Raw genomic sequence first — 27332 nt, 5'->3', positions numbered from 1 at the left:
GAGCCAGCACGGTGCACCAAGGACCTCGGAGCAAGGATGCCCGTGGATGCCTGTGGGCACCGGCCCCTGACACTTCCTCCTCAGGGGCCTTGTGTCACAACCTGAAAACCTCCAGGGTCTCTGGGGCCAACTCAGAACCTGACATGCAGCCGTTCTCAGTGGCTGTGCTCAGCGGGAGGGGCACTGTCCTCCTGCTTTGATGTGTGCTGCTGAGTGGGGCCCAGAGCCCTGAGTAACACCGTCACGTAACCACCACGTCCACCCCGCGGTGCCTGGTTCCCCTTCTGCTTTAACTTTCAAATTCATTAATAATCCTCTGTGCTTTAACTTTTCAGTTCATCAGTACAGTAAAAGTTCATCTCTGGACTGGAACGTGCCCCATAAATTTAAGTCTTAAGTTCCAGCAGCTGTTTCCCCAGCAAGCCGGCGGAGACCAGGCAGATCTGGGCCAGGTCGGCAGGAGGGGACCCTTCCCGGGGTCCTGGGGGTACTGCAGTCTGGGGTGGGGTTCTCAGGGAAGCACCCCGAGTCTTCAGCCTTTTGCAAGGTCAGGCTGATGAAATTCAAGCCACAGTGGGATGGAGCCCGGGACCCCACAGTGGGAAGGTGGAGACCCAGGCTTGTCCCCACCAGGCTCAAGGAACAGGAAGGAGGGGTGTAAGAGAGAACTCCAAGGCCTACCTGGCTGGGCTCAACACCCGGTGAGATGCCCTCCTCTGCTGAGGACAGGAAGACCCAGCACCAGCCTGGCTCTGCCCCAGTCTTAAAGATGACACCCATCACGACGACATTCACTCCCATTCCTGTTCAGGTCCACCATTCCAAGGGCTTGGGGCCTTTCTGCTGGGACAGAGGCATGAGAAGCTCTGCCCCACCACAGCCAGGCCTGGCCCCATTTGGAGGCCTAACCCCCCTTCCCCCAGGGCCTCCATGGGCTCTCTAAGACAAAAAAAGGACAGAAAGACAGACAGCTAGTTGCCTTTACTCTAAGTTGGCCATGTACTGCCACAAGCTGATCTGCTGGGGAAGAGCAGTGCTGAGGAAGCATAAATGTGTACCCATCCCTTAATATCACACTGACCCACTTTCCCCTCTCTTGCTGGGCTCTTGGCCAGCCACTCCCACCCTCAGGTTCCTGTTCTGATCCCACCTGGAGAGACACCAGGCAGCCTCACACTAGGACAGTGGGCAGCTCCTCCCTGCCGCTGCTGGCCACTTGCTCTGGATCATTTTCTAGGATGCCAGTCCCAATTCCAGCTTCAACATGAAAGCGCCCTTCCCAGGTCTCCCTCTGCCTGAGCTGTGTCTGTCTCTGGGCCTCTTTGTCCGTCACCATTCCCTCTAGCACCCCGCTGCCTTGTTCCTTCTCAGCCTCTGTCTTCCCCAGGACTCCTCACCTACCACGTAAGACCCCTGCCCCAGCTGTCCTGGCTCCATCCCTCTTTCGGGATGACCTGGTGGCAATGCCACAACCCCCTTCCCCTGCCCAGGGTAGCACCCAGGATGCGTGACACCTGCTAGGCACTGCAGCACGCCCTTAGTTTCCCTGGGGGCCCACCCCGCCCCTCTCCAACCCACATTGTGCCTCAGGGGCTTGGCCTGCCCAGATCTTTTTCCTCTGGCTGTGAGGGTCCAGGCCAGGCGAGTGTGAGGTACAGTAGGCTTGCCAGGCTAGCAAGAAAGCCTTTACCACCTGGTGAGGGGAGATGCCTTCTTCTCCCCCACAGCTCCTACACAGAGGGGCAGTCCTGTCCTCCAGCACTCCAGCGATGAGCGTCCAGCTGAGGCCAGGTGCCGAGCCTGCTGCTAATTCTGCTGGCAGTCTCCCCATGGGCCACGCATTTTCCAACTGGGGCCCTATTCCCCAACCAGACCTGGGTTTAGAGGGCTGCCCTTCCATGCAGCTTCCACGAGCTAGTCAAATGGCCAAGTCTCCTCCTTCCAAGGCTTCCTGGCTAATAGGGACTCCTCAGCCACCCCAAGACGCCAGAGTGCACCAGGCCACCCTCTGGGGGCCAAGAGGCATCAAACCTCTCATCCCATGACCTGCAGCCCCCCTGGGACCTGCCCTCGTGTGAGGCCTGGACAGGACCCTGACCCCCAACTCTACCCCCAAGGTCCCAAACAGGGCTAAGGGTGCAGGCTGGGCCACTGTAGGCCAAGTATCAGCCACAGACCCAGACCTGGCCTCCAAGCGCTCCACAAGCCATGTGGGAAGGGAAAGTCCACTGAGACTTCATGGGAAGGTTTTCAGCAACACCCTGCTCTGGCCTGAGGCTTCACACCCCTTCCCTGTTGTGGCAGGCAGAGAGGAACAGCTTCCTTGGGGTTGGCCTGCAGACTGCCCTGGGGGGCGTGACTCCGTGGGTTTCTCCACACTGGGTTGGTTTGGGTTGATTAATCAGTTCCTTACCCACCGAATTCCTCTGAGTCTTTGCAAATGGACTTGCCTACCCCTGGACTCTACATGCCTTTTCTCTAGATGGACAAGACGTGACTGCTGTTAACCCGAGGTCTGAGAGAAACCCAAACCATGTGAACGGTTCACAAGCGCCCACGCCCCCTTCTTCCTGCGCCGGCCCCGCGGACAGGCTGGCCTGCACCCCGCCTCGCGGTGATTAATTAGCCAGGGATCTGCAACAACTCCTCTTCATGCCTAAATATTGTTTCAGCCTATCAGACTGTTAGTGCAAAGCAGGATAAATGACACCTCGGGTCTGGCGTACTGACCTGCAGGGCCTGCTGCTCATCCAGGCTCCAGACAGCCAGCGCCTTCTCCGCAGAGCCCGAGACGCCCCTGGCCTTCTGGGAGTCAAAGTCAAAGCCCATGACGGGCTCCGTGTGGCAAGCGACGCGGCTGCACACCTTCCGCTCAGAGACGTCCCACAGGGCCACCGATCCGTCCTCATAGCCAGCCAGGAGGAGTGGGCGGGGACTGGAGTCAGCCTGCGGGGACAGCACAGCAGTCAGCTCCCGAAGAAGGCTCCGGTACATTCTGGGGGAGAAGGGGCTCTGGAGAGGGGCGGCCTCCCCCGCTGGGCCTTGGAGGTCGCCCAGCCAGGTACCGATTCCCCGTGTTCCCCACATGGCCCTAACAATTTGGAGGCTCCGTGTGTCCCCTTGAGAGCAAACACCAGCGGCACCAGGCTGGCATGGGCCAGCATTGGCGCACTCTGAAGACCGAGACTGGAGGGCGCCGAGCCCAAGGTCACCCGGCACGGCCCCCGCCTCACGCTGCCAGGCTACTGCTGCTTGCCAGCCGGGACGGGCGCTGCAGCTTCCTCCTGCCTCCTTTCTGCAGGCTGAGACTTGTGGCCACCCCTTCGTGGGGCCGGTCACCTGTCTAGAACTGCCAACCAAAGGAAATCGCGAACTCCATCTCAATGAAAAATGAACTTTCTGTGCTTTGTCAATGTCGCCGCGGAAGCCCCCCACCCCCCCAGGCCTGGTGAGTCGCCAGGGCGCTGACTGGTGTGAGCCGAGCTCTGCCGGCCCTGAGCTATTGTGATGAATGAGGACGCGGGTCAGAGGGCTCTGCACCCGGGACAGACGCCTCGTTTATCTCACCTCGGCAACCACTCCAGGGGAGCGCCTCGGGACGCCGTGTCACCCCAGCACTGAAAGTGGCAGCCCCGTGCTTGGTGCCCAGTCTCCAGGACAGGGACCCAGGTTGCTTCTGGGGCAAAGCACACGCCTGCTGATGCCTTTTGCTCTTCACTCGTCTCTGCATTTCCTGCTGAGCTGCCTGGGGTCAGCGTCACTCAAATGTCAGAAATAACTGAGCACACCCCCTCCCCAGTGAATTTTCCAAGAGCCAGGAGCTCAGCTGAGCCTCCGGGAACTGTGGGCCTGGCCTCTGTATGCAGTGGTAAGAATGGGGTCCTGGCGGCAGAGGGGTTGGAGCTGCTCAGTGAGACTGCTTCCTGGGTCACCTGCAACTCCCAGAACAGTCAGTCCCCTGTTGGCGGCAAGGCTGGCACTGAGCAGAGTACCTGGGCCTCATGGGTCACGGGCTGATGGCACCAGGGAGCCTCTCCTTCCCCACCTGCTGGAGCTACCGTTATGAGCTGCGTGGGTGCTTCCACCCACCCCGAGGGGCTCTAGGCCCCAACACTGTACACATCAGAAGAACCTTTGCTTGGCTAAGCAAGGTGACTGGGTTCAGCCAAAAGGCACCAGATCATGTGTCTAACAAGAGGACACTATATCCTCTACACCTGGAAACAGGGCTCTCTCTGTGTATCAGAAGGGGAAACTGAGGCTTTAGGGTGCGATGTACGTCACTGGGGCCCTGGTTAGTGAAGGGAGCCAGGGGGAGCCTGATGCAGAGTGGCTCTTTGATCAGAAGGAGATGGCAGCTAGCCTGGAGGATATCTCCCGCACATCCACAGGAACGGCTGGACATTTTTTTTCTGATGATAATACGTGTTCATACATACAAAGAAAGACTCCTAGCTTCACTTAGCCTGTGGCAGCCTATGCCCCTCCCGAGGGCCTCTTATAGGCTGACCCCCCCCCCCAGTGGGCCCGACTGAGCAAGCAGTTAGGAGAAGGGCCCCATGACCATGAACCCTGTGTGTGCACCCGCCTGCTGATGCTGCCACGGAGGGATCAAGGCTGGGAGCAGCCGAGCGTGATCCCTGCCTCCGTCTGGCCTCCCATGCAAACCCGTCAGGGTCGGTACGCTTTCTCTGCAGTTCTGTAATGGGGAAGAGCTCCACTTTGGTATCTTTCAAGTTACCTGAATGGAAACTATTTGTGCAGCATGAAATTATTTATAAGGCTTTTCTCCAGACACGTATAGACTGCTTGAAGAAGCGATTAGGCCCTCTGCTCAGGTACCTCATATCTGGACCCTGCTAGGAGGGTGAGAGCCAGATGAGAACAGCCCAGTGCTCTGTCTGTTGACCAGGAACTCATGCGAACCCCCTAGGCCAGACCTGCCCAGTCCCACCCAAAAGGTCAGCTCTGAAGAGCTCACCTGGGGCCCACTTGGGTCTGTTCCCTTCAGGGGAGTGATCTGTCTTGTCACCGGCTTTCCCATCCACCCTGCCTCTGCCCAGCCTCTCCTCCACCCCGCCGCCCCAGGGCGCTGCTCCTCTCAGTGCCAACACATTGGTTCTGGTCTGTCTCTGCAGCCCAAGTTTGTACCATGCCCGTGGTCTCTTGGTTCTGAGCATCTCGGCTCGTTCACTGGCCGCATGCCAGTCACCCACCTATCAGAATAGGAGCCAGACCGACCTGCAGGGGCTCGCCTCACTGTTGCTGAGGGTGACCAAGCACTGAGCTCTAGCCCTGATGGCTGCTGCTCCCCATCCATGCTGCAAGGCCCCTGAGGACCCCAGCTACAGGCGCGACAGGTAGAACAGCAGTCTCATGGCCTCAGGCCTTTGGGGACAGGCTGATCTCCCTGGGGCGAGGACCTAAAGTTGCCAGAAGGACTTGCTTTGTGTCTTCTGTCACTGGGCGTCCTAACTGGGTGAGACCCCAGCAGGCAGGCCCCGCCTACAGCACTTGCTGGGATCAGTACTGCAGGGAGCTCCCAGCTCACTAGAGGGGACCCTAGGCCCAGGGTCTGAAAGCCTGTTCTCAGGGCTGCTGTAATCAGTATTCCTGAGCTTTAATGTGATAATCAACCTAATTCAATGCAAGTCGGCCCCTTTGAAGAGCCAAACAAGAATCTGGAGTGCTTGGGTGGCTCAGTCTATCTGCCTTCCCGCTCAGGTCTTCATCCTAGAGTGCAGGGGTGGATCCCCTTGGTGTGGTGCTGGGCAGTGAATCTACTTTCTCTTTTACCTCTGCCCCTCCCCACCACTTGCATGCTCTCTCAAATAAAGTTTTTTTTTAAATCTAAAAAAAAAAAAAGGATACAGAACACATGGGTGGCTTAGTCGGTTAAGTGTCTGCCTTCAGCTCAGATCATGATCCCAGGATCCTGGGATGGAGCCCCACATCAGGCTCCCTGCTCAGCAAGGGGTCTGCTTCTCCCTCTGCCTCTGCCCCTCCCCCTGTTGGTGTTCTCTCCCTCTCTAATAAATAAAATCTTTTTTTAAAAAAAAGGATTAAAAAAGAAGAATACATCTGAATGTTTCAGTAAGAAATACCATTTTCAGGTCCCTCTGCCACACTCAGATTAATAAACTACAACCTGGACCTTCAGGTTTGAAGAGAAAAAAAAGGACATTTCAAATTAATGTCGACTCTCTTTTAACAGAACGCTTTGCGTTGGATCTGTATCAACTAACAAAAACTCGATTTGTCCTTCTGTCAACTATATTAATTACCTTAACAAGTTTGTACATCCCGTTTCTATACATTTTTCTGCTGGAATTTTTACATGATTACGCAATGACGGTGTTTCCAGGGAAGCAGAGTGAGCGGGTGCAGCGGCAAGGCCCTGCCCGGAAGTGTGAGCACCACACCGCAGCCCTAGGCGTCCAGACCTCAGGCGGTTCCCCACCACAAACCCGCAGGTGCCAGGAGCACGGTCATCTTGCAGCCTCACCCCCACCCCTCTGCTCAGCTCCCCGTGGGCTTGTCTCTGAGCGGTGGAATCAGCTTATCGAAACAAATTCCAACTGGAATGTTCGTGAAGAAACTGCATAGGAGGAAACCCATGGCAAGAAGGCGCAGGTCCGTGGAGGGACGAAAAGCGTGGGGCAAGGGCTCTGGTGGCGTACCTGGTCCTGTGGGTCCTCTTGGCCCCACAGACATCCCCAAAGTGCCCAAGCCCATCTTGGGAGAAGTGCAAACAAGCAGCGCGGCACGAGGCAGGAATCACCTCCTCCCAATCTCAGGCAGGCTCAGGTAGCTCCTAGAAGGTGCTGGTGAACTGAACAGAGCTGGGAAAATGGCTGTAAGCCGTGCTTTCCAAGGCAGGCACCGGTCAAGGACCTATCTACCGCGGTCTCTGTCACAGCAAAGATGCTACCTGGCATTCTTACCAGGTGAACACACCAGATCATCAGCTCTGTTGCCCCAAACAGCAGCAGCCCTGAGAAGCAGAACAGTAGTACGCTTTGAGCCAGTGCTGTCCCATATGGCCAGGAGGAGGCTGTGCCCTGTGGAGGGATGGGACTTCTAGTAGAGGCAAGTGGGCGGGCCCAGGAGGATCCCTCCCAAGACTCACTCTTTGCCTTGGAGCCAAAATCCATGCTGCTAGGACTCTGGAGTGTGACCCACTCCCTGGTCCTAGGCTTCAGCTGCCAGCCCCAGGAGATGTCTTCTGACCCTCTCTAAGCAGAAAGAATAGACAAGAAAGAAGGAAATGGCTGTAAATCAGAAATGCCAAGTGTGGCCGCAGGGAAAGTCAGCATGTTAAGCCCACTCCTGCCTTGGAGGCAAAAAAGTCACAGAAGGTAATCCCCAGCCAAGCAGGGGCCGAGCGGGCTTGCAGGGTTAGTCAGCACTCCCCTCCTAGCCCTGTGCAGGGCTGCACGTGGGCGTGCGAAGAGGAGCGGAGTTCGTGGCCCTCTGCAGGAGGGGGCTGCTCTGCTGACCCAGCTGTCCCTCCTCACTCCCCCGACCAGTGCGGGGGGGTGGGGGGGGCGCCCTGCAGAGGACAGCATAAGCCAGGCCCGCCCCAGGGCAGTTTGTAAGACAAGCAGCAGTGGCAGGGGGGCAGCAGGAGGCCCCGGGGGGACACTGAGGCTGCAGAAGGCAGCATGCATACAGGCTCCCAGGGGGCTCGTGGTTTGACGATAAACCAAATCCTGAATGGGGCATGATTCATGACCTGGAAGGCATGACTGGCAGGGCGTGGTTGGCGTGCGCTGGGCCTTACCTGCCACAGCTCCAGGCACATGGGCATGCCCGGCTTGGCATCGGCCTCCGGCTTCAGGGTGCACACTGACGTCTTGGATGGCATCTCCAGAATCTGAACCTGACGGTAAGAAAACAAGTAGATTTGGGCAGGCGCCAAGTCGAGCCTGTGCTATACAAACAAGAGACTTTTAAGGCGATTAGCCAAGGCTGCTGCGAGTTTCTGTCTGCTCCCCAGAGGAACCTGGGAGCCGAGCCTCCTAATTAGGCCGCACAGGCTCGTGGGTTCAGGCGCTGCTGGGCGTTGTGAAACTCACACGTCATTCCTGAGTGACCGGCATGTCCCTCTCACCAGCATCACCACCTATGGCCTTTCCTGATTTTACCTCTTCACTGAGCAGGGGGCTTGCTGGGCACTGACTCAGTTTACCCATCCTCCCGATCTCTGCCTCCTTCTCTTTCCTGATGTGGGCTTTCATGTGAACAACTCTGAACTATCTCAGGTGCATCAGATGGTTTACAGAAGTGCACGTGGGGGCGGGCACCATGGTGGCTCAGTCGGTTATATAAGCCTCTGCCTTCAGCTCAGGTCATGATTCCAGAGTCCTGAGATCGAGTCCCACATCGGGATCCCTGCTCAGCAGGGAGCCTGCTTCTCCCTCTCCCTCTGCCTGCCACTCCCCTGATGTGCTCTTTCTCTCTCTCACTGACAAATGAATGAATAATCTTAAAAAAAAAAAAAAAAAAGAAAAGAAAAGAAAAGGAAAAAAAAATGCACAAGGGACCCCTGGGGACCACCAGCAAGTCTAGGAAATGAACATCGTGTGCACCAAGGGGAACTGTGTTTGGGGCCTGGCTGGTCCCGACACCCCGCACCTCTATACTGGGTATCACAGTGGTGTTTTGTGTCACCTGAATGCAGGGGCAGGCCCTCCTGCGCCCGGGCTGGAAGATGTGCCTTTCTGGTCCACACAGCCAGGTCACATTCAGGCCTGTCCATCTGAGCTGGGCCAAGCTCTGCCCCACACCATCTGCAGGGGATAGCTGCAGCCACAAGGAGCAGGCTTGGGCACTAGAGCACTGCCGCCCAGAAACTGTCCCCCTCCACCCCATCTGCATCCCTACTGCCTCATCTCCAGCAAAAAGGGACAAGGGCGCCCCCTCCTGTGGTCCTTGGAGGTAGAGGGGATTCCATGTGAAGCAGGCCTGCCACTCCATGATGGGGAGGCTCGACCAGCCCTCGGGCCCCCTTGATGCCAGTGAGAGGGGCTGTGCTGACAGTGTGCAGCCACTATGAAGCCACATCGTCCCTCGCCAATAAGAGGACATCTTCTGGTTTGCAGATGAAGAGTCTGGGGCAGGGGTGGTGGGTGTTGAAGGGACAGCTGGCCTGCTGTCTCAGTCACCCAGTAAACTGGAGGCAAGTGGGTGTGAGCTGGGCTGCTCTCACTAACCCACAGGGGAGAACCAGCCCAAGGCCTGAGATTAAGTCCTGAGTCCTCTCACGATCTGCTACCTGCACGCTGGGTCTGTCCGAGGGCACCCTGCAGGCAGGGTAGAAAGCCAGTGGCATGGTGGCCCGGGCCTCCCAGCTGCAGGCCTGCATGGGGGTGGCAAACCCACAGGCTGAGGCTGTGGGGACCTTCTTGGCAGGGCTCTTCCCAGAGGCTCACGCAGTGTCCTCGGGGAGGGGCTCGCTGCAGAGTACGAACACGTCCCCACAAAGAGGCACACACCTACGTACGCACACACATACAGGCTCCCCCAGCGTCTGCGGGGCCTGCAGGATCAGTGTCCATACCAGCCCCTGCAGCCCTCACTGCCCACGAAGGAGACAGAAAAGACCCTCAGTGATGTGAGCAGTTGTTACTGTCGTCAAGTAAGAGGCTGCTAGGAGCCCCTGGAACAACAAAGATGGCTCAAGGAGGAGCTCTAGCAAAATAAAAAGACATGCAAGAAAAGTCACGTGGCAACCAAGACACAGCGGAACCTAAGGATGTCCCAGAAGTCAGGTGAAAACCCAGGAGAAGGGGAGGGGGCTTTCGGAGCCTCTGTGTCCTTGGCAGTGAGTACCAGCGACTCAATTTCAGGCTTACTGTTTGAGAATCGGCTGTAGACACTGTGGGAAGCCTGTGGGCCCCAGCCAGGGCGCGCTCACCTGGGAGGCCAGATGCTCCATAGAACAGAAAAAGAACTGCTCCTCTGGGTCGGGACACCTGGGCACCCAGCCCTGTACACATGCAAAGCAGCAAAGCTGCTAGCAGTGTGAGGGCAGAGGGAGAGGGAGAAGCAAGCTCCCTGCTGAGTGTGGAGCCTCCTTAAGATTCTCTCTCTCAGAGCCAGTTAAGCGTCTGCCTTCAGCTCAGGTCATCATCCCAGGGTCCTGAGATCAAGTCCCACATCGGGGTCCCTGCTCAGACGACAGCCTGCTTCTCCTTCTCCCTCTGCCTGCTGCTCTCCTTGCTTGTGCGGTCTTTCTATCAGTGAATAAATAAAATCCTTTAAAAAAATTTTAAAGAAATATGGGTGCCCGGGTAGCTCAGTTTGTTAAACGTCTGCCTTTGGCTTGGATCCCTGCTCAGTGGACAGCCTGCTTCTCTCTCTCCCTCTGCCTCTGCCCACGATTCATGCTCTCTCTCTCAAATAAATAAATAAAATCTTTTTTAAAAAATTAAAAAAATAAAAAGATTATCTTTCTTTCCCTCTACCCCTCCTCCCACTAAAAAAAAAAAAAAAAATTTTTTTTAAGTATATTAAAAAAAAAATACTGACTGGGTAGTTGGGACCTGGGGGGAGAAGACCCTGATTGCTTACATGTGCTCATGGGGAGACAGATGCAAGAAGAAACAGAAGTCCCTGGACACACAGTCTACATGGGCCCACACCCTGGATGGCCTGGTACAAGGGCACACAGGTATGGTGAGGGATGGCCTCTCCTAATCTGTGGGCCCAGGAAGATCCCTCTGGTGGCAGTGAGGAGGGGTGTGAAGGCAAGGGACTCAGGTAGGGATGAGTCACCCTGTAAGTCAGCTCGGGGAGGAGAGGGGGAAAATCAGGACAGCCCCGAAGCCTGAGCAAGACACTATGGGAGGAAGAGTGAGTGGCAGTACCCACAGCCACATCCTGGGTGTAGGAGAGCAAGGAGCCCAGGGGCCGTTGTGAGTCCCACAAAGGGCTCTGGGCTCTGGCAAGGGCCTGGACGCCTGCGCTCGGAGCCTCCTCCAGATACCAGTGTACTTTCCATCTGGCACTCGACTGCAACCTTAGTTTCCAGAAGGTAAAATGTTTGGTTTGGGCAAGCGTGGCCACCCAGACGGCCGAGCAGGGTGGGAGCATGTCCTCCCTGGGCATTGTCTGGGCATAGGCCAGCAATGCCTTTCCAAGCAGATTCCATCCAGGCAGATTCCAGGTGGGAATGTGGAAAACAATCATTTTCCCAGGATATCTGAGGTCCTTGGACTGGCTGCTCCTGAAAACCACAGGTGCCGCCCGCACTGGCGACGAGGGAGCCAGCAAGCCAGTTAAAAACAACCTGGAGCAGCACATTCTGGGTGTCAGGGGCCAGACCCCGGGGGTGGGACGTGCAGCCAGGAAGGCCCAGAGAGGCTGAGAAGCAGAGGGCAGCACGGGGCATCCCCGCCTCAGTGGGGAGAGCTGGGCTCTACGGCGTGCAGCGCAGGAGCAAGGCTTGGCGCTGCCTGGCCCCGGCTGTCCGGGAGGAAGCACACCACTCTCTTTTCACATTCATAAAACTTTTAACAGGTTTTTGGCAAATTGGCAAGAAAAGTGTATGTAGCTCCTAATTGGCGATTTAAGCGCAATCATGAACAAATAAATGCCTGTTCCTTTCTCATTATTTATGAACGGAATCTGCTTTAAGATAAACTAGTCTTCTTGGGTAGGGGCCAAACCTCGCTGCTGTGGGCATGGGGCCCCGTGTCCTTGCCCAGCGCCGCCTGCCGCACAGCCCCTTGGGGCCGGCAGGGAACACAGGGAGACATGGCCGTGGGTGGCAGACAGGAGGCTCCCTCTCCCTGCATGTGTGCACCCCCGGGCCCTCCCTGCCCCAGGCTCAGAGCCCCTGGTGCCCCACACTCAGCCCAGACCCTGAGCGCCTATGCCCCCAACACTCAACAGGCCTGTCTGATTGCTGCTCCTGGGTTTCTTCTTCAATTTCCCTTCAGCTCCCCAAGTGCTGGCCCCTCCAGCCACACCCTCATCCTCCACCTTACCCTCCCACCACCTGTTCCCCTTAGCAGACTCTGCCTCTTCTGCCTCTGGGGGTGTGGACATGCTGCCCACTCTGGCCTGAGCTCCATCTGACAGTCACCTCTGAGGCTCCATCACGCCCACCTGGAGCCCCGTTCTCTGAGTTCCCTTCTCACTTGCACCCTCTGTTCTGCAATTACTACCCCAGTGCCAGCCTCCCCCAACCCTCAGCATTCCAGGTCTGGATTAAGGCCTCTCATGCCAGAACTCAGTTCAGCAACCCAAAAGGCTGCCCCTGATGCCCAGACTACCAGAAGCCCACGATTTCTCTCCCACCATCTCCTGCTGGCCTGCCCGAGACTCCCCACCATACATGCCTGCTCCTAAGTCCTTTGAGGACCTCTCCAGGCAGTCTCTGCCCCTGCACTCCTGATGGTCTCAAGCACCATGCCATGCAGTACTGGGTACTGGGGCAGCAGCCACACCAAGGCCCCTGGAGTTGCAGTCTGGCACTCCATGGGGCTCCTGGGGCAGGCACAGTGATCCCCTAATAGGTGTTCAGGATGGGGAACCAAGTGCAAGCAGCTCGTGAAGCCAAACACCAGGCAGGCTGGCACTCACCTCGTCACTACCTCTCCCCGGCACAGCCAGCATCCAGCGCTCCTGAGCCCCAGCGAGGACGGAGCTCCTGCAGAAGCCCATGCTCTCCAGGGCCACAGAGTCCACGACGGTGTTCCTGCCCTCTGCCAGGTCCCACAGGCGCAGCTTCAGGTCCCGGCCCTGACTGCCAAACCAAGAGGAGAGAGGCCATTAGCCTCCAAGGTGAGCAGACCGGGTATCCCACCTGGACCAATGCCAGCATGCTGGAGCCAGCCTGATGCTGAAGAAAGGCAGGGGACACCTTCCAGAGAGGGGCCCAGATGGTATGCATTACCTGGCTGAGGACACCTCAGCCAAGGAAGGGCTTTGTATCCAAGATGTCTGAGGCCTGACACCTTCATGGGCCATCCCACAGGGGCACCATCAACCATGTGCCAGTGAGCTTTGCGACACATGCCCCATGACCAGCCTCCCGGGCTCTTCCTGCCATTCCCCGTGCTGCCAAAGTGTGAGTTCACCCTCCTCCCTCCCTCTGTGAATTAACTGTGATGGCCCAGCAATCCCACCCTCACGAGTTTTCCCAAGTGAATTTAATTATTCACACAAAAGCCTGTATACAAACAGCAGCTCTGTTCCTAATTGCCTAAATTCTACGCGACTCTTCAGTATGAGGCTGGGGAACCAACCATGTGCCTCCACACACTGAATTCCACTCAGTGACAAACAGGGACAAACTGTGACACGTGCTACAACCCACAGGAATATCGGATGCCTTCTGCTATGAACCAAAAGGCCACCTACAGCATGATTCCCCTGCTGGCACGTTTCTGGGACGGCATGACCGCAGGTGGGGGACTGGGGCTCCCATCTACAGGGGGCAGCACAGAGGCTCTGCAGGGTGCTGACAGCCCTATGTGGCGGGGGTGGGGGGGCACCACCATGATGATGGCCATCATCAAGCCCACAGAACAACCCACAAAGAGCAAACTTTAGTGTGTATAAGTTAAGGAAACGATCAGGGTGCTGGGCTCCCAAGATGGACTGCAGACTGTGAAAAATGTCTTGCACACTGTACCCAGGAGGAGGGCAGATAGCCAATCTGCGGAGTTCTGGAAAAGTGTGTTCACTCGAGTTAAAAGCAAATACTTTTACAGAGACATCAGACCGGAATGGGACTCCCACGCCCACCACCTCCTCCATTTACGAGACGCTATCCTACAGGAAGAATGGGTGTTCCCCTCACCTTCTGTTCTCTCTGTTTCCATCAGCTTGGATTTGCGTGTTCCTGTATTACTCAGTGGGCTGTCATCTACACTTCCCATTATTTATTTTTGTGCTCAAACCATCCCAGATTGGCCAGCGGGACCCCCTTTGAGCTGGCTCAGAGTCCTTCTGACACGTATCCATCAGCAAGATATTCCAGACCCAGAATCATTTCTCCAAGGAATCCTTGTTCCCTCCAGTGCAGAGAGATATCTGCAAACCAAGGTCTGGGTGCTGGTGTGGTTATTGTTGTGGGGTGCCGCTGCCGCCAGGCCCTCTCAGCAGAGCCAGGAAATACACACACAGTCACACACACACCCACCTCTCTCTCACACACGCAAACACTCACGCACGCAAACACACCTCACATACCCCCCTCACCCACACACGCAAACACACATGCAAACACACCTCACACACACACGCAAACACACCTCACACACACACCCCTCACCCACACATGCATACACACCTCAGATACAAACACAGCTTACCCACACATGCAAACACACCTCATGCACACATGCCTCACCCACACATGCAAACATACCTCACACACACAGTCACACACAAACATACCTCAAACACACACAAGCACACCTCATGCACACATTTACACTCACAGACATACTTCACACACACACCTCACTCACACATGTAAACATAGCTCATACATACACACCCCTCACACACACACAGGCAAACACACTCACACACACAAGTATTTCTGCACCTATCTTTGGGTATATACTTTCAAAACTTCACAAGTTCATGCTGATGCCCCAAGGCTTCTTCCTCCCCTTCCTCCTCCTCAGGTGTGTGACTCCATTCTCTGACTGGGAGAGAGCTGCCTCCCATTTTCCTCAAGATATTCACTGCCACCCTCCATTGACAAACTTGGTTGCACGATGCAGCCAATCTCCCAACCTCCCCAGCCACCTCTGAGACCTTGCTCCCATCACCCTGGTTCTCTGCCCACTGGGCACGCTGCTCTCACACCTCTGCCTCGAAGCCACCCCGCACCATCCACTTCCTCAGCCGCCCCTGTCCCTGAACTTGGGAGGGGAAATGAGGGAAGGGAGGATGGAACCACTGGCTATCCATATAGAAACAAAGAACGCACACCTCACCAACAGCCAATTCCAGCTGCAGTGTGGGCCAAAAAGGAACAGGAGGGAAGCTCCTGAGAGATCAGCTCTTCACGACCTGTTGCTGGAACTTCTTCACATGACACAGAAGCACCAGCCATAAGAGAAAGATGCAGCTCTGACCCCATTTAAATGGCTAACTTCCACTCATTGACACATCATAGAGTGAGAACTGTAAGTCACTTTGTGGGAGCAGCACCTGGTGATATAAATATCAGCCACATCTAGAATATAAAAAAAACTCCTGTAACTCAATGAGAAAAAGGTAGTCAGTCTGCTAGAGAAATGGGGATTGAAGGGAGACTCTATCCCAGTGGCTAACGACTGCAGAAGAGGGCTGGCTCATTAAGTGGTCAGGAAAATGCAAATGAGGCTGTACCCAGAAAGCAGCATGGGGGTGGGGGCACTTGCACTGGGGGCAGCCTGGCACCTTCTGAGCCGCCCAGTACATGCACACCCTGTGGCCGATGCCCCACCTCTGGTTCCAGGGTCCAATCCGCAGACACGCATGCACTGGGCGCCCGGAGACCCAGACTGGGTTCTTAATCCTTAAGCTTCTCAGCCCCAAGTGGATGACCCAGATCTCCACTGACAGTAGAATGAGCATTCACACACATCCAGTGGAACACCGCACAGGAAAATCCCACACAGTGCCCTAGAGCTACACGCACCCACCGTGGAGCTCACAAAGTAGAGCTGAGCGGAAGCAGTCCCATACAAAGGAAGCTGTTCTGCATGGTGCCATTTTTGTAAGTAAGAAAAAAAAAAACAGACCTAACAAGTCTATGCTTTTTGGAGATGCATGTTCCGAATGGTAAGGTAAGAACGAGGGGCCAGGGGGCTGCCTCCTGAGGACGAGAACGGAGCCAGAGTCAGGGCTCTGCCTCTGACTTCAGTGGTTACCCAGGTGTCCACTCCGTGATAGTACAACAGTCTGCAAACTTGTTCTGTGCACTTTTCTGCAAGGGTGCTGTGGTCGCGCCATAGAAGAGGTAGGAAACACACACACCCAGGTGGCTGTAACTGGGCACAGGTGTGCCCTCGGGCCCCCAGCTTTCTGTCCTCCAGCCTCCCCTTGACATGAAAGCGTACCTTCCTTTCTCAAGAGCCACTTTGGAGAGACTTGGCTTCCAAACACAGCTGGGCGCCCGGCCTCTAGTGCAACGTAAACGCACCTGGGCATTCCAAGAACGTGCACGGTCTGCACTGCAGACCTCCCAACCCACGGGCCCCTGCCCGGAGCATAGCTACCGAGGTGCCGTCCAGCTTGGAAAGGGGAAGGATCGACCGTCCAACATTCACTCACAGGCTGCCCTTGCCGCTTGCCTCCCCACACAATGTCAGGCCAGCTTTCTTTCTTTCTTTCTTTTTTAAAGATTTTATTTATTTATTTGACAGAGAGATCACAACTAGGCAGAGGCAGGTAGAGAGAGAGGGGGAAGCAGGCTCCCTGCAGAGCAGACAGCCCGACGCAGGGCTCGATCCCAAGACCCTGAGATCACTACCTAAGCCGAAAGCAGAGGCTTTAACCCACTGAGCCACCCAGGCGCCCCTCAAGCCAGCTTTCTGAGGGGCAGACCCCAGGGCTGGCGGTTCCCTGAGAACAGCCCAAGGCATCTGGGCCCTGGAGGGGAAGGAGGCGCCAAGGGTCCTAGGCCTTGGCTGAAAACACGGGAGGAATGTTTACAAGCAGCAGCATCCAGCGCAAGCGGTTCAGTGTGGTATTCAGACGCAGTGTCTATTCTAAGCATCAGGGAAAGTCCACAACCATACGGAGGGCCTGCCACACCAACCGGGGGCGAAGGGGACCAGCGTGTGGCTCTGCAGGCGCACGCGTCCAAGGCCACCAGCCTCCTGGATACCTCTGGTTCTTCGATCACCTGCGAGCCACCTTCAGGGGTGTAGCAGCAGCATGTCTGGCACAAAAGTGCTTTGCAAAAGGGTGTGTCCCTGACAGGCCTTGTCCTCTGGGGACTGGGAACCGTGGTGCCTAGATGCCCAGGATCCGAGTCCATGGCAGGAAGGCAGACCTGCCCTGGAGGGCATTCAGGAAAGTTTCACTTAAACTTAGACATAAGCTCATTCTCTCCCCCACCAGCCCCTTCCTGCTGCCTCCTGGCCCACCTCTCACCTGAGTCTCCAGCCTGGCACCTCTTCAAGGCCGTGGTGGCAGTGCCAGAAGCCCAGAGGGGCTCTGCTGCCCGGTCTCCAGATGCTCACAGCTGGGCCCACCACACAGCTTCCTCTATCAGGAGTGCCACATGCCCACCCTGCTCTCCTTGTCACCGGTCAGCCCAAATGCCATGGACCTGGGCGCCCCTGTGGCACTCCCAGTGCCTAGAGAGGGTGGCTGCTCTCAGGGTTTGGAGCACAACCCCAATCAGTGGGCGGACTTTAGACACAAGTTCTACACCACTGCGTGGAAAGAGGACCGCTCGTCAGAGGAGGTGTGGTGACACCAGAGCCCTAGGGTCCACAGGAAGGAAGCTGAGGCTCCTCTAAGAAGAACCCTGGAGCTCAGCCATGGACCCCTAGCTCTTGCCACTGGAGACCCCTGGCAGACCAGGGAGGCCTCTGCTCAGGCCACTACAGAGTTGTTTTGTGTGTCCATTAGGCTCGTCTCAGTAGGCACCTGCCTAGACAGAGCAGTGGTCACAAAGACCGCAGTGACGGGCACCCAGTGGATCTGGATACTGCCTCCGGATGGGCCAAGGGCAGAGATCATACTGCTCTGCCATGGGGAGGGGCTGCCCTGGCAGCTGGGGGAGACCCCAAGAACATCCAGTGGCAAGTTCATGGCCCCTGCTGAGGGCCACAGCTTGACTCCTTTGGGACTGTACTCGCTGCCATCAAGACCCACCTGAGCAGCTGGTGCCCTTGGGGCAGTGTCCGCAGCCAGGTCACACACTGGCCCCCGTGGCCATCCAGGGTTGCAACTGCCCTCCGTGTCTGCAGGCTCCAGATGTGCACCAGCCCGCTCAGGGACCTGTTGTGACAAGCGCAAAAGCACAGGCTCAGGGAGAGGGATCGGAGGATAGTCCCAGCATGCTCTGCGGGGCTGGCGGAGAAACCACCCAGCTGGTGGACCAGGCATTTCAGTCGGAGCTTTCAGTTTAGAGGACAGCTGGACATGTGAACTAAGGGTAAAAGTGGCACAGTGGTCCTTTACCAGGGATAGCAGGCAGAGAGCCCTCAGGAGCCTCAGAGGGCACCCGAGGCAGAGTCCACTCCTCTGGAGAGGCATAGGGGGCTACAGCTGACACTGTAAACTGGGTGGTGTCTGTGAGAGAGGGCGTGCTCCCTGCCTCCTCCAAGGGGGCCAGGCCCGAGGGACGGCTTGTCGGTGGGTTTTGAAAAGTCCGTGTGCCCAAGGGATGGGCAGTCTGAGCCTGTCACTGAGATCCCCAAATGAGCCCTTGGCTCACAGGTAGCCCACTGCCCCTAAATTCACCATGGGCTAACCCCTGGGGTTGGGTTGGGGCCCGAGCTACTCACCCTGAGAGGAGGAGTGGGCGCTCCTGTCCTTGGGCTCCTCCGAAGAAATGCAGCGCATGCACCGCCGACTGGGTACCACGGAGGACAAACTGGGGGTCCGGCGGTGGGAGTGGGTTGGCTGCCATACTGGCTGGGGGTGCAGGCACCTGGGGACCAAGGAAAGGCATAAGTGACCCACCTGTCGTCCTTCAGGAAGCCAGTAGGAGCCTCCCTGGATACTGCCCAGCCCCTTCAGCCTGTCTTCCCTCCCACCTATTGGCCTCTACACCCAAATGGCATCACTGTGGCCCCAACCTGCACCATCTCTGGGGGGCACAGTGGTGCCCGCACCCTTCTGAGGTCACTCTCAGCACCCCGCATAGAGCCTGCCTCTGGCATCCAAGGCCTGCTGTTCACTCACCCTATATCCTCTGACTCCCTGAATCCCACTGGCCACAGCAGCGGGAGGAGTGACTCCTCCCCCCTCAGGCTGGCTTCTCCACTCCTGGGCTGTCCACACGCCTGGGGGTGTCTGTCCTGCCTCTGAGCCTGGCTGAGTACTGCAAATTCAGCCTCCCTTCTCCCTCATGAGGCCCCTCTCCTCTCCTCCCTACAGTGGAGCAATGACATGGCTGGACATGCTGTCCACTCTGGCTCCACAGCAAGCTCAGGGAACAGGGGCCACACTGGCCTGCTCCCCCCAGACCACAGGCCTAACCACCGGCATCAGGCACACAGCAGCTCCTCAGCACGTGCATATTGCAGGGATGAACCGAGGGACAGACAAGAGGTGTGTGGGGGCCCTGGGGGCTGGGGTGTGAGCAGGACCCAAAGATAGAGAGGAATCTCTCTCACATGTGCTGCTGACCCTGCCTGCTGGGTCCTGAGGGCCTATACATCCGCCCTCAGAGAAGGCAGCACCACATTCACTGCTGGAGAAAAGGAGGCAGGGAATGGTCTGGTGAGCTACCCCAGGCCCCTCAGATTCAGGTCTGAAGTCTGCACGCTGTCACCAAGAGGCAGAGCGGCCAGTGCACTGGTGTGTAGGGAAGGGGTAGGGACTGAGTTACCATGTCACTCCCCAGGAGGACTGATATGACAGATAAGTGACCCTGCCTCAAATCACTGGTCCCATGGGGCCCACCCTCCTGAAAGGAGAAAGCCCCCCAGGGTCACCACTGAACCCACCCCAGCAATGGTACAGGGGGGGTTGCTGGACCAGATGTGACCTGCTCTAATGACCAAGGGGCACATCTGTCAGCCTGCAGGTCCCAGGCCAGGCTGAGGGTACAGAGGGAAAGGCCAGGAGCAGACTGCTGGGAGGCTGCAGCAACTTCATCAGGGGGCCTCTGCTGGGATCTGAAACGCTTCCCCACCTGTCCCTCTCCAGCCTGGACACAGACCAGGGAGGAGGCTACCTGGCCGCTGAGGGAGCCACAGCCACCAGGGGAACTGGGCAGGGCAAAGAACAGGAGCAGAGAAGATAGCATTCCTCCAGGAGGGAGCCTTTGCCAATGCCAGAGGCTGGAGGGGGTTCCAGGCCAAAGACAGAGGCTCATGTGGGATGGGGGCTGAGCCAGAGGACAGGCGAACACGCAGTCGCAGAGGAAGGAGGGGCGTGAGTTTCTCCAGCTGGAGACTGATCCAGGCACCACTCAGCCACACCCTCACTGGGAAGCCCTGTACCTCCCCTCGTTGAAACCATCCCAGACCCTTTCCTTCTCTCTCTCTCTCTCCAGAATAGAGCCCGGGGTAGCTTCACTAGAGTGCAAGGTTCAAACACCTGAGAAATGCCACCGTCAAGGCAGCTGGGACCTTGGAGGCCGGGGGCTCTGAGTCACCAGACAGGAGGGGAGTGGGGGGGGGGGCAGGTAGTGACCTGAGACTTCGGAGACCACTGGAGCCAGGGAAACGCTGCAGAGACCCGGTGGAAAGCCACTGCCAGCACCAGGCCAGCTGAGGCCTGGTCCACATGAGGGCTGGAAGTAGGGTTGGGGCTGATCCTAATGACTAAAAGCAGACATGGCAGGGCTGGGGACAGGAAGGGGCAGATGCTCACCTTTACTGGGGATTGACCATAGGCAGCTGCTCCATTGCTTGATCCTGTCTCTGTCAAAGAGAAGGAAGGGATCCCTGAGAATGGACCTTACAAAATGGCCAAGTCCCTGTTTGTTTCTTTCTTTTTTTTAGGGTTTTTGCTCTGAATGCCTCTCTCAGCTTTAGCTAAAAACTAACTGACTCTTCCCAAACGCAAGGACGGCCTCCTGTGGTCAGAGACCTGACCCCACATTGCTCCATGACCCATGGCCCCTGCTCTGTGGCCTGGGACAGGTGAGCTGCCAGGAAACACTACATGCACACACAGGGCATTCATGCACACGTATGTGCACACGGACAGAGGGCACACACTCACATGTGTACACACGCACACACATGCCTGCACACACTCACACACACGCACAGGCAGCACAGGGGCCTTGGGCGGCGCCAGCCAAAGCGCAGCCCACACTTGCCACCTGCCTGCGGCCTGATGGGAGTTTCCAGAACCTCACCAGCACAAGGCTCCGTCTGAGGTGATGAAATCAAGTTCTCCTCTATTGTTTCCCCAGAACTGCAGGGAACAAACCCGTCACGTTGTTACAACAACCAAACTGTTCAGGCCAAAATGATGCATCAGCAATTAAGGGCTCCATCATTTCAAGCAATTAAAATAAACGCTTTATTTGAAAACTAATTAATTCTAGCTACATATTTTTCCCATGACAATATCCTATGATTACTTGATTTATGACATCTAATTATTCTTTATTAATCTAATTGAGAATAATCGCGTTATCCTATCTCCCCTGGCAGTGAGCCGCCTGGAGCGGAGGCCGCAGCCCCTTGTGCAACACCGGTGCGCGGTACGAGCCACCCGCCACTGCCTCATTCCCCTGTTCTGTCACTCGTCTTTTCCTCCCAGAGGGCAAAGGAACATGAAACTTAATCCACCGAGCACAACTTTGGATTCTGCCTGTTCTTCGAGATGTCAAAGAGTGACACATTCTTTTCAAAATTAAAAAGAAAGACAACCTGACAAAATTTGCGCAACTCTGACAGCCTTTCCAACCAATGCTGCGAACCCCGAAAGCCCCTCAGGCCCTGGGCCCATGGATGGAGGATGACAGTGCCCCCCTGCGTCCCACCTCAGAAGCAGCAGCCTGGCAGGCCTCAGGGTTAGCCCCACAGAGAAGGGCCCGGATGGAGCCTTCCTCCTGGCATGAGGAGCAGCGGGTAGACAGGGTCCCATGGGGAAAGGCATAGGTGGCTGGGACCAGGCTACACCCGGTACTCACCCTCCCACCGAGCCATGCATGCCTCAGGCAGGCACAGCAGCCATGGGACCCAAGGGTGCCCCTCATGGGGAAGGCAAGCAAACAACCAGAGACTGGCAAATGCAGAGGAGGCAGGGAGGGCCAAGGGAGAAGATGGTACCCAAAGATCACAGCCTGATCCCTGAGTCAGCCCTGAGCACCCACTGTGCCCTCGGTCACAGAACCCTTTCCTTTTACTGCAACAGGACTGCTGGTCCTTGAAGAAGCTTGGAATCAATAAGGAGCAAGAAGTGAGAAGTGAGCCAAAGCAGGGAAGCCACCACCAGAGTCAACCAAGTACTATCCCTGCTGACTCCAGCCCACCAGATCTTGCCTCACTGACTGCCTATGCCTGGGAGAGCAAGGACAAGCTACGTGGGATGCTGCGAGTACCTCAAACAGCACCCCCCACCCCAAGCCCTCCATAAGTGGGCCACAGGAGAGCACAGAATGGCTTCCAGAAGCCCCACAAGGCACCTAAGAATTCCATAACCAGCAGAAACTAGGGAGGCACCACTCTGTGACAGGATAGATGCCCACAAAACAACTAAAATAAAAACCCAAGCTCAGGGTGCCTGGTTGGCTCAGTGGGTTAAAGCCTCTGCCTTCGGCTCAGGTCATGATCTCAGGGTCCTGGGATGGAGCCCCGCATTGGGCTCTCTGCTCAGCGGGGAGCCTGCTTCCCCACCCCCTCTGCCTGCCTCTCTGCCTACTTGTGATCTCTGTCAAATAAATAAATAAAATCTTAAATAAAATAAAATTTAAAAAACCAAATTCTTCAGTACATCACTAAGCTATCCAAAAAAAAAAAGTTTAGAACCTTCAAAGGCCAAACACTAAGTAAGCAGAAGTCAAACGTAGTAAGGTCTATGGAGCCCCCCCAATTGGCACCTGCCCTGAGGGCATTTGCTACATTAGTGATCTAGAATTCTGGTTCTAAGGCAAGGCCTCCAAGTCCATGAAGACAAAAGTTAGGGCCTTCCCAAAGTGGACAATCTCCTAGGAACATCTCCATAAAGATGAGACCCCACAGGACTAAATGCTCAGTGTTAAACTGAACCAGAAGTAGACGTACACCAGAGGTGCCAGAATGATGCTTTAATCCTAATTTACACCACCTCAGGAGGTCTCCAAAACTTCAATCTGTGGGGGCGCCTGGGTGGCTCAGTGGGTTAAGCCGCTGCCTTCGGCTCAGGTCATGATCCCAGGGTCCTGGGATCGAGTCCCGCATCGGGCTCGCTGCTCAGCGGGAAGCCCGCTTCCCTTCCTCTCTCTCTGCCTGCCTCTCTGCCTACTTGTGATCTCTCTCTGTCAAATAAATAAATAAAATCTTTAAAAAAAAAAAAAAAACTTCAATCTGTGAATGTCTCTCAGAAGGAGCCCACCTTCAACACAGGCCTGAATCAATTAACCGATAAAGTACTATGAAATGCAAGCAGTCAGAACTCATAGAAAAGAAAAAGGAAACACAGCACCATGAGTGAGAGCCATGAGAAACAACAAAAGGCAGAACTAGACCCCTAGAGCACAAAGCATCCAGGCATATAGAATAAAGATGTTTAAGGCTCTGAAGAAATAGAAAGAGGGGACTAAAATCACAAGTGGAGAGCAAGAGATCACAAAATTCACCACTCAGATTTGAAAAAGGATCCAACTGGGTGAAAGGCTGTTGGGAAACAGGAGATTTGCACTGTGCCAAGGTATTACATTACAGATTATTTACTGATCGCAGAAGGAGAATGTTCCTTAACAATGGAGACATCTGGCTGTCACCACCTTCACCATGAGATTGAAGCTGGCACCACCAGTAGTAAACAAACCAGCATCACTTATCTCCTGAGGTGATGCCAGAAAACATAGCACCATCCTTGTACACCTGTGCCAATGACTTGCAGAAAACAGACACATCCAGATTACAGGATATTGGGAAAGGCAGCTAGCTCATACTTATCAAAAAGGTCAAGATCAAGAGAAAAAACAAAAGCAAAAAGCAGGGAGAAGGTTCTAAGTTGAAAGACTAAGGAGGCATTGTGACCAGATATAACACATGAACCTTGACTGGATCAGAAAGGTAAGGGAACAACTGGGGAGTTTCTGAATATAGACTGTAGATAATATGAAATAACTGTGGGGCACCTGGGCCACTCAGTCAGTTGAGCATCTGACTCTTGATTTCAGCTCAGGTCTGATCTCAGCATCAGGGCAGAGTCGGCTTGGGATTCTCTCCCTCTCCCTCTGCCCCTCCTCCCGCTCATGTTTACTCTCTACATAAAGAAATATAATATCTTTTAAAATATGAAATTATTGTTCATTTTCTTGGGCAGGATAATGGTATTTTGCCTAGAAGAATGCCCTTATTCCCAGGCTACAATGTTTTAGGGCTGAAACGTCATGATGTCTGCACACTGTTTGCAAATGTTTCAGAAAGAGAAATTCTGATCTCTATCTACATACAGACAGGTAAAGCAAATGTGGCAAAATGCGAACAATTAATGAACATAAGTGAAGGGTATGTAAGTATTCACTATACTATACTTGCAACTTTTCTGTAAAATTATAAAAATTATAAATTATAAAGTTAAAATTATAAAAGCATTCTTAAAATTATAAAAGCATTCTAGAGGAAGACAAACCCACACTGGACTCATATCTAGAATAAAGAACACACAGATCAATACAATAAGAAAGCAAACGCCAAAAAGGAAAATAAGCGAAAGACTTGAACAGATATATCACAAGAAACATAAATGGCTAATAAACATATGAAAAGATGTTTAACCTAATTAATAATCTTGGAAAGCCTGTCAAAACCACAATGTGATATAATTACACTCCTAACAAATTAGCAAAAGATTAAACAATCTGTCAAATGTTGACTACAATGTGGGACAACCTGAACCCTTTATCTTGCAAGAGAGAACATAAATTGAAAGAATCACTTTGGAAAACAATCTAGAACTAGTCTGCACACCTTATGAGGCAGCAACCCCATTCTTAGATAAATACCCTAAAGAAATTCTCACATATGTACAAGGAGAGGTTTGTACAAGAATGTTCATAGCAATATTATGCATGCTAATAAAAACTAGAAACAATGCAAATGACCATCAACTGCACAAAGTAAGTACATACATATAATAGAATATGCCACACTACTGAAAATGTATAAACTCCAGTCTCACATGGCTAAAACTCAAAATGATAATTCTCATTAAGAGACATTAAGAACATAAAAAAGGAGGCTATAGACAGGGAGAAAATATTCATGACACATATATGTGATGATAAGCCATACCCAGAATACTCAGAATATAAAGCTAATAAGGAAAAAAAGTGGGGGGGGGGGGGGTGCCTGGGTGGTGCAGTCAGTTATGTACCTGATTGGTTTCAGCTCAGGTTGTGATCTTGGTTGGGGTCCTGAGACTGAGCCTAGGGCTCTGCATTCAGCACAGTCTACTTGGGACTTGTCTCCCTCTCCCTCAGCACCTCCCTCAGCAGCCCCCCACCACTGACTCATGCACACGTGCTCTCTCTCTCTCTCTAAAATAAATATATAAAATTTTTTTAAGTTAAAGCGATTCCAAAAGGCTAAAACTAGAGATGGACAAAGGTATTTCAGACAAACAGAAACAGTAAAAAAGCAGGGGTTGAAATACGATGTCAACAAAGTTGAATTCTAGCCAAAAAGCATCAGAATTGACAAACCCAGATACTTTGCAATACTGAAAGCTGCAATTTACAATGAATATATGATTGTTTCGAATATCTATGTACTAAAAGACAGAAACACCACCTTTATAAAACAGAAACTACAGGAAATGCATGGAGTCACAGAAAAAATTCACCAATAATTGGAGAACAGGATATACTACTACTCTTAGTACAAATCATAGCAAGTGAATAATAAATAATAAGTAAGGAAATAGAAGACTCCAAGGGGTAAATATTATGGATCCATATGGAACTTTACACCCAGAAAACAGAGACTAGCCCTTCTTCTCAAGTGCATGTGAACATGTATAAAAATTGTATACTGGGTCACAAAGAAAACATCAGTAAGATCCATAAAGAAGAAATATTATAAGCACACACTATGACCACAGTGCAGTTATATCAGAAATTAGCAATTTGAAAACTAAAATGTCCTCCCAACTAAAAATTTAAAACCATTTATTATACAACAAATTTTAGGTGAAATGGGAAGTACTTAATCTACTAACTTTAAGAAGTGACAATGAAAAGCACTATAAACCAGAATTCATGAGGTATATTTAAAGTGTTGATCAGAGGGAAAGTAGAGACCAATATAACTTATGATTATCATACAAAAATAGTAAATAAAATATTAGCAAACAAAATACAACATCAAATTAAAGAAATAATACAGGATGACCAAGTGGAAATGTAAGGTTAGTTGTTGTGGTTTTTTTTAAATATTTTATTTATTTATTCGAGAGAGAGAATGTGTGTATGAGAGAGAGCAAGCAAGAGAGAACATGAGCAGAGGGGATGGGAGGCAGAGGGACATGGAGAAGCAAGCTCCCCACTGAGTAGGAAGCCTGACACCAGGGTTGATCTCAGGAACCTGGGATCATGACCTGAGCCGAAGGCAGAGGCTTAACCCACTGAGCCACCCAGGTGCCCCAATACCCATTTTTTATTAAAACATTTAACCAGGGCACCTGGGTTTTTATTAAAACACTTAACCTGGCCCCCTGCTCAGTGGGGAATCTGCTGCTCCCTCACCCTCTGCGCTTCCCAATCACTCATGCTGTCTCTCTCTCTCTCTCTCTCAAAATAAATAAATAAAATCTTAAAACAAAACAAACCCCACCTAAACAAAGAGAAACTTATGGGTTTCTTAAAAATTATTAAAATACACACATACACACACACACACAACCTCCTTCTACAGTCAAAACATTACTTTATGAAGAAATATTGGAGGTATTTTCTCTAAGATCAGAATACCCAGTATCTATACTACTATTCAACACTATACTGAAGATTTAAGCCAATGCAATTAAATAAGAAAAATCAATTAAAGGCATATGACTTGGAAAAGGAAACATTAAATGATCTTCCAGATGACATGATGATATACTTGAGAGCCTTAGATAATCAATGATAAAATAAATTCAAATCTTAAAAAAAAAAAAAACCTTAGTATGGTATCAGGGAAAAAAACTAACAAAGAGAACTTAATAGCTTCCAAATGCATAAATAATAACTTGTTAAGAGAAAATTTCGTTCACAATACCAATTAGAAGATAAAACTAAGACATTTCTAAAGTTTATCATGTCAAAAGAGATAAAATTCAAATATCTTTACAATATACAGAAATCTTCAAAATTAAGGAAAGAGTCTGAAGACCAAATAGAAAATGGGCAAAGACATGAATTCACATTCACAAAAAATGAAAATGGCCCTTAAACATATACAAAGATGCTTAATATGACTCATGGGGAAATGCAAAGTAAAACTACATTGACAGGCTTCTGGATCTGGCGAGGATGAAATAAA

General features: G+C 53.3%; 1 protein-coding gene across 11 annotated transcripts in view; it reads right to left on the bottom strand.

Moving 5' to 3' along the window:
* Window positions 1–27332, bottom strand: part of GNB1L (G protein subunit beta 1 like) — a 59179-nt gene that overhangs the window by 13189 nt on the left and 18658 nt on the right. For 7 of the 11 annotated variants that reach the window (XM_047697495.1, XM_047697499.1, XM_047697500.1 and 4 more), the window contains 5 exons: window positions 18477–18622; window positions 17842–17967; window positions 12592–12754; window positions 7784–7882; window positions 2731–2946 (listed from right to left, as the gene is read on the bottom strand). In XM_047697495.1, the coding sequence (XP_047553451.1) occupies window positions 2731–2946; window positions 7784–7882; window positions 12592–12754; window positions 17842–17967; window positions 18477–18622 (750 nt within the window). Of the gene's footprint in view, window positions 1–2730; window positions 2947–7783; window positions 7883–12591; window positions 12755–17841; window positions 17968–18476; window positions 18623–20514; window positions 20565–27332 lie in introns of all 11 variants that reach the window. The other 4 variants (XM_047697497.1, XM_047697501.1, XM_047697506.1 and 1 more) reach the window with 1 other exon arrangement.

Source organism: Lutra lutra, chromosome 12 (genome assembly GCF_902655055.1).
Source record: "Lutra lutra chromosome 12, mLutLut1.2, whole genome shotgun sequence".
Classification (NCBI taxonomy): domain Eukaryota; kingdom Metazoa; phylum Chordata; class Mammalia; order Carnivora; family Mustelidae; genus Lutra; species Lutra lutra.
Note: the sequence above shows the minus strand (reverse complement) of the source record. Positions and strands in the feature narration are given on the sequence as shown.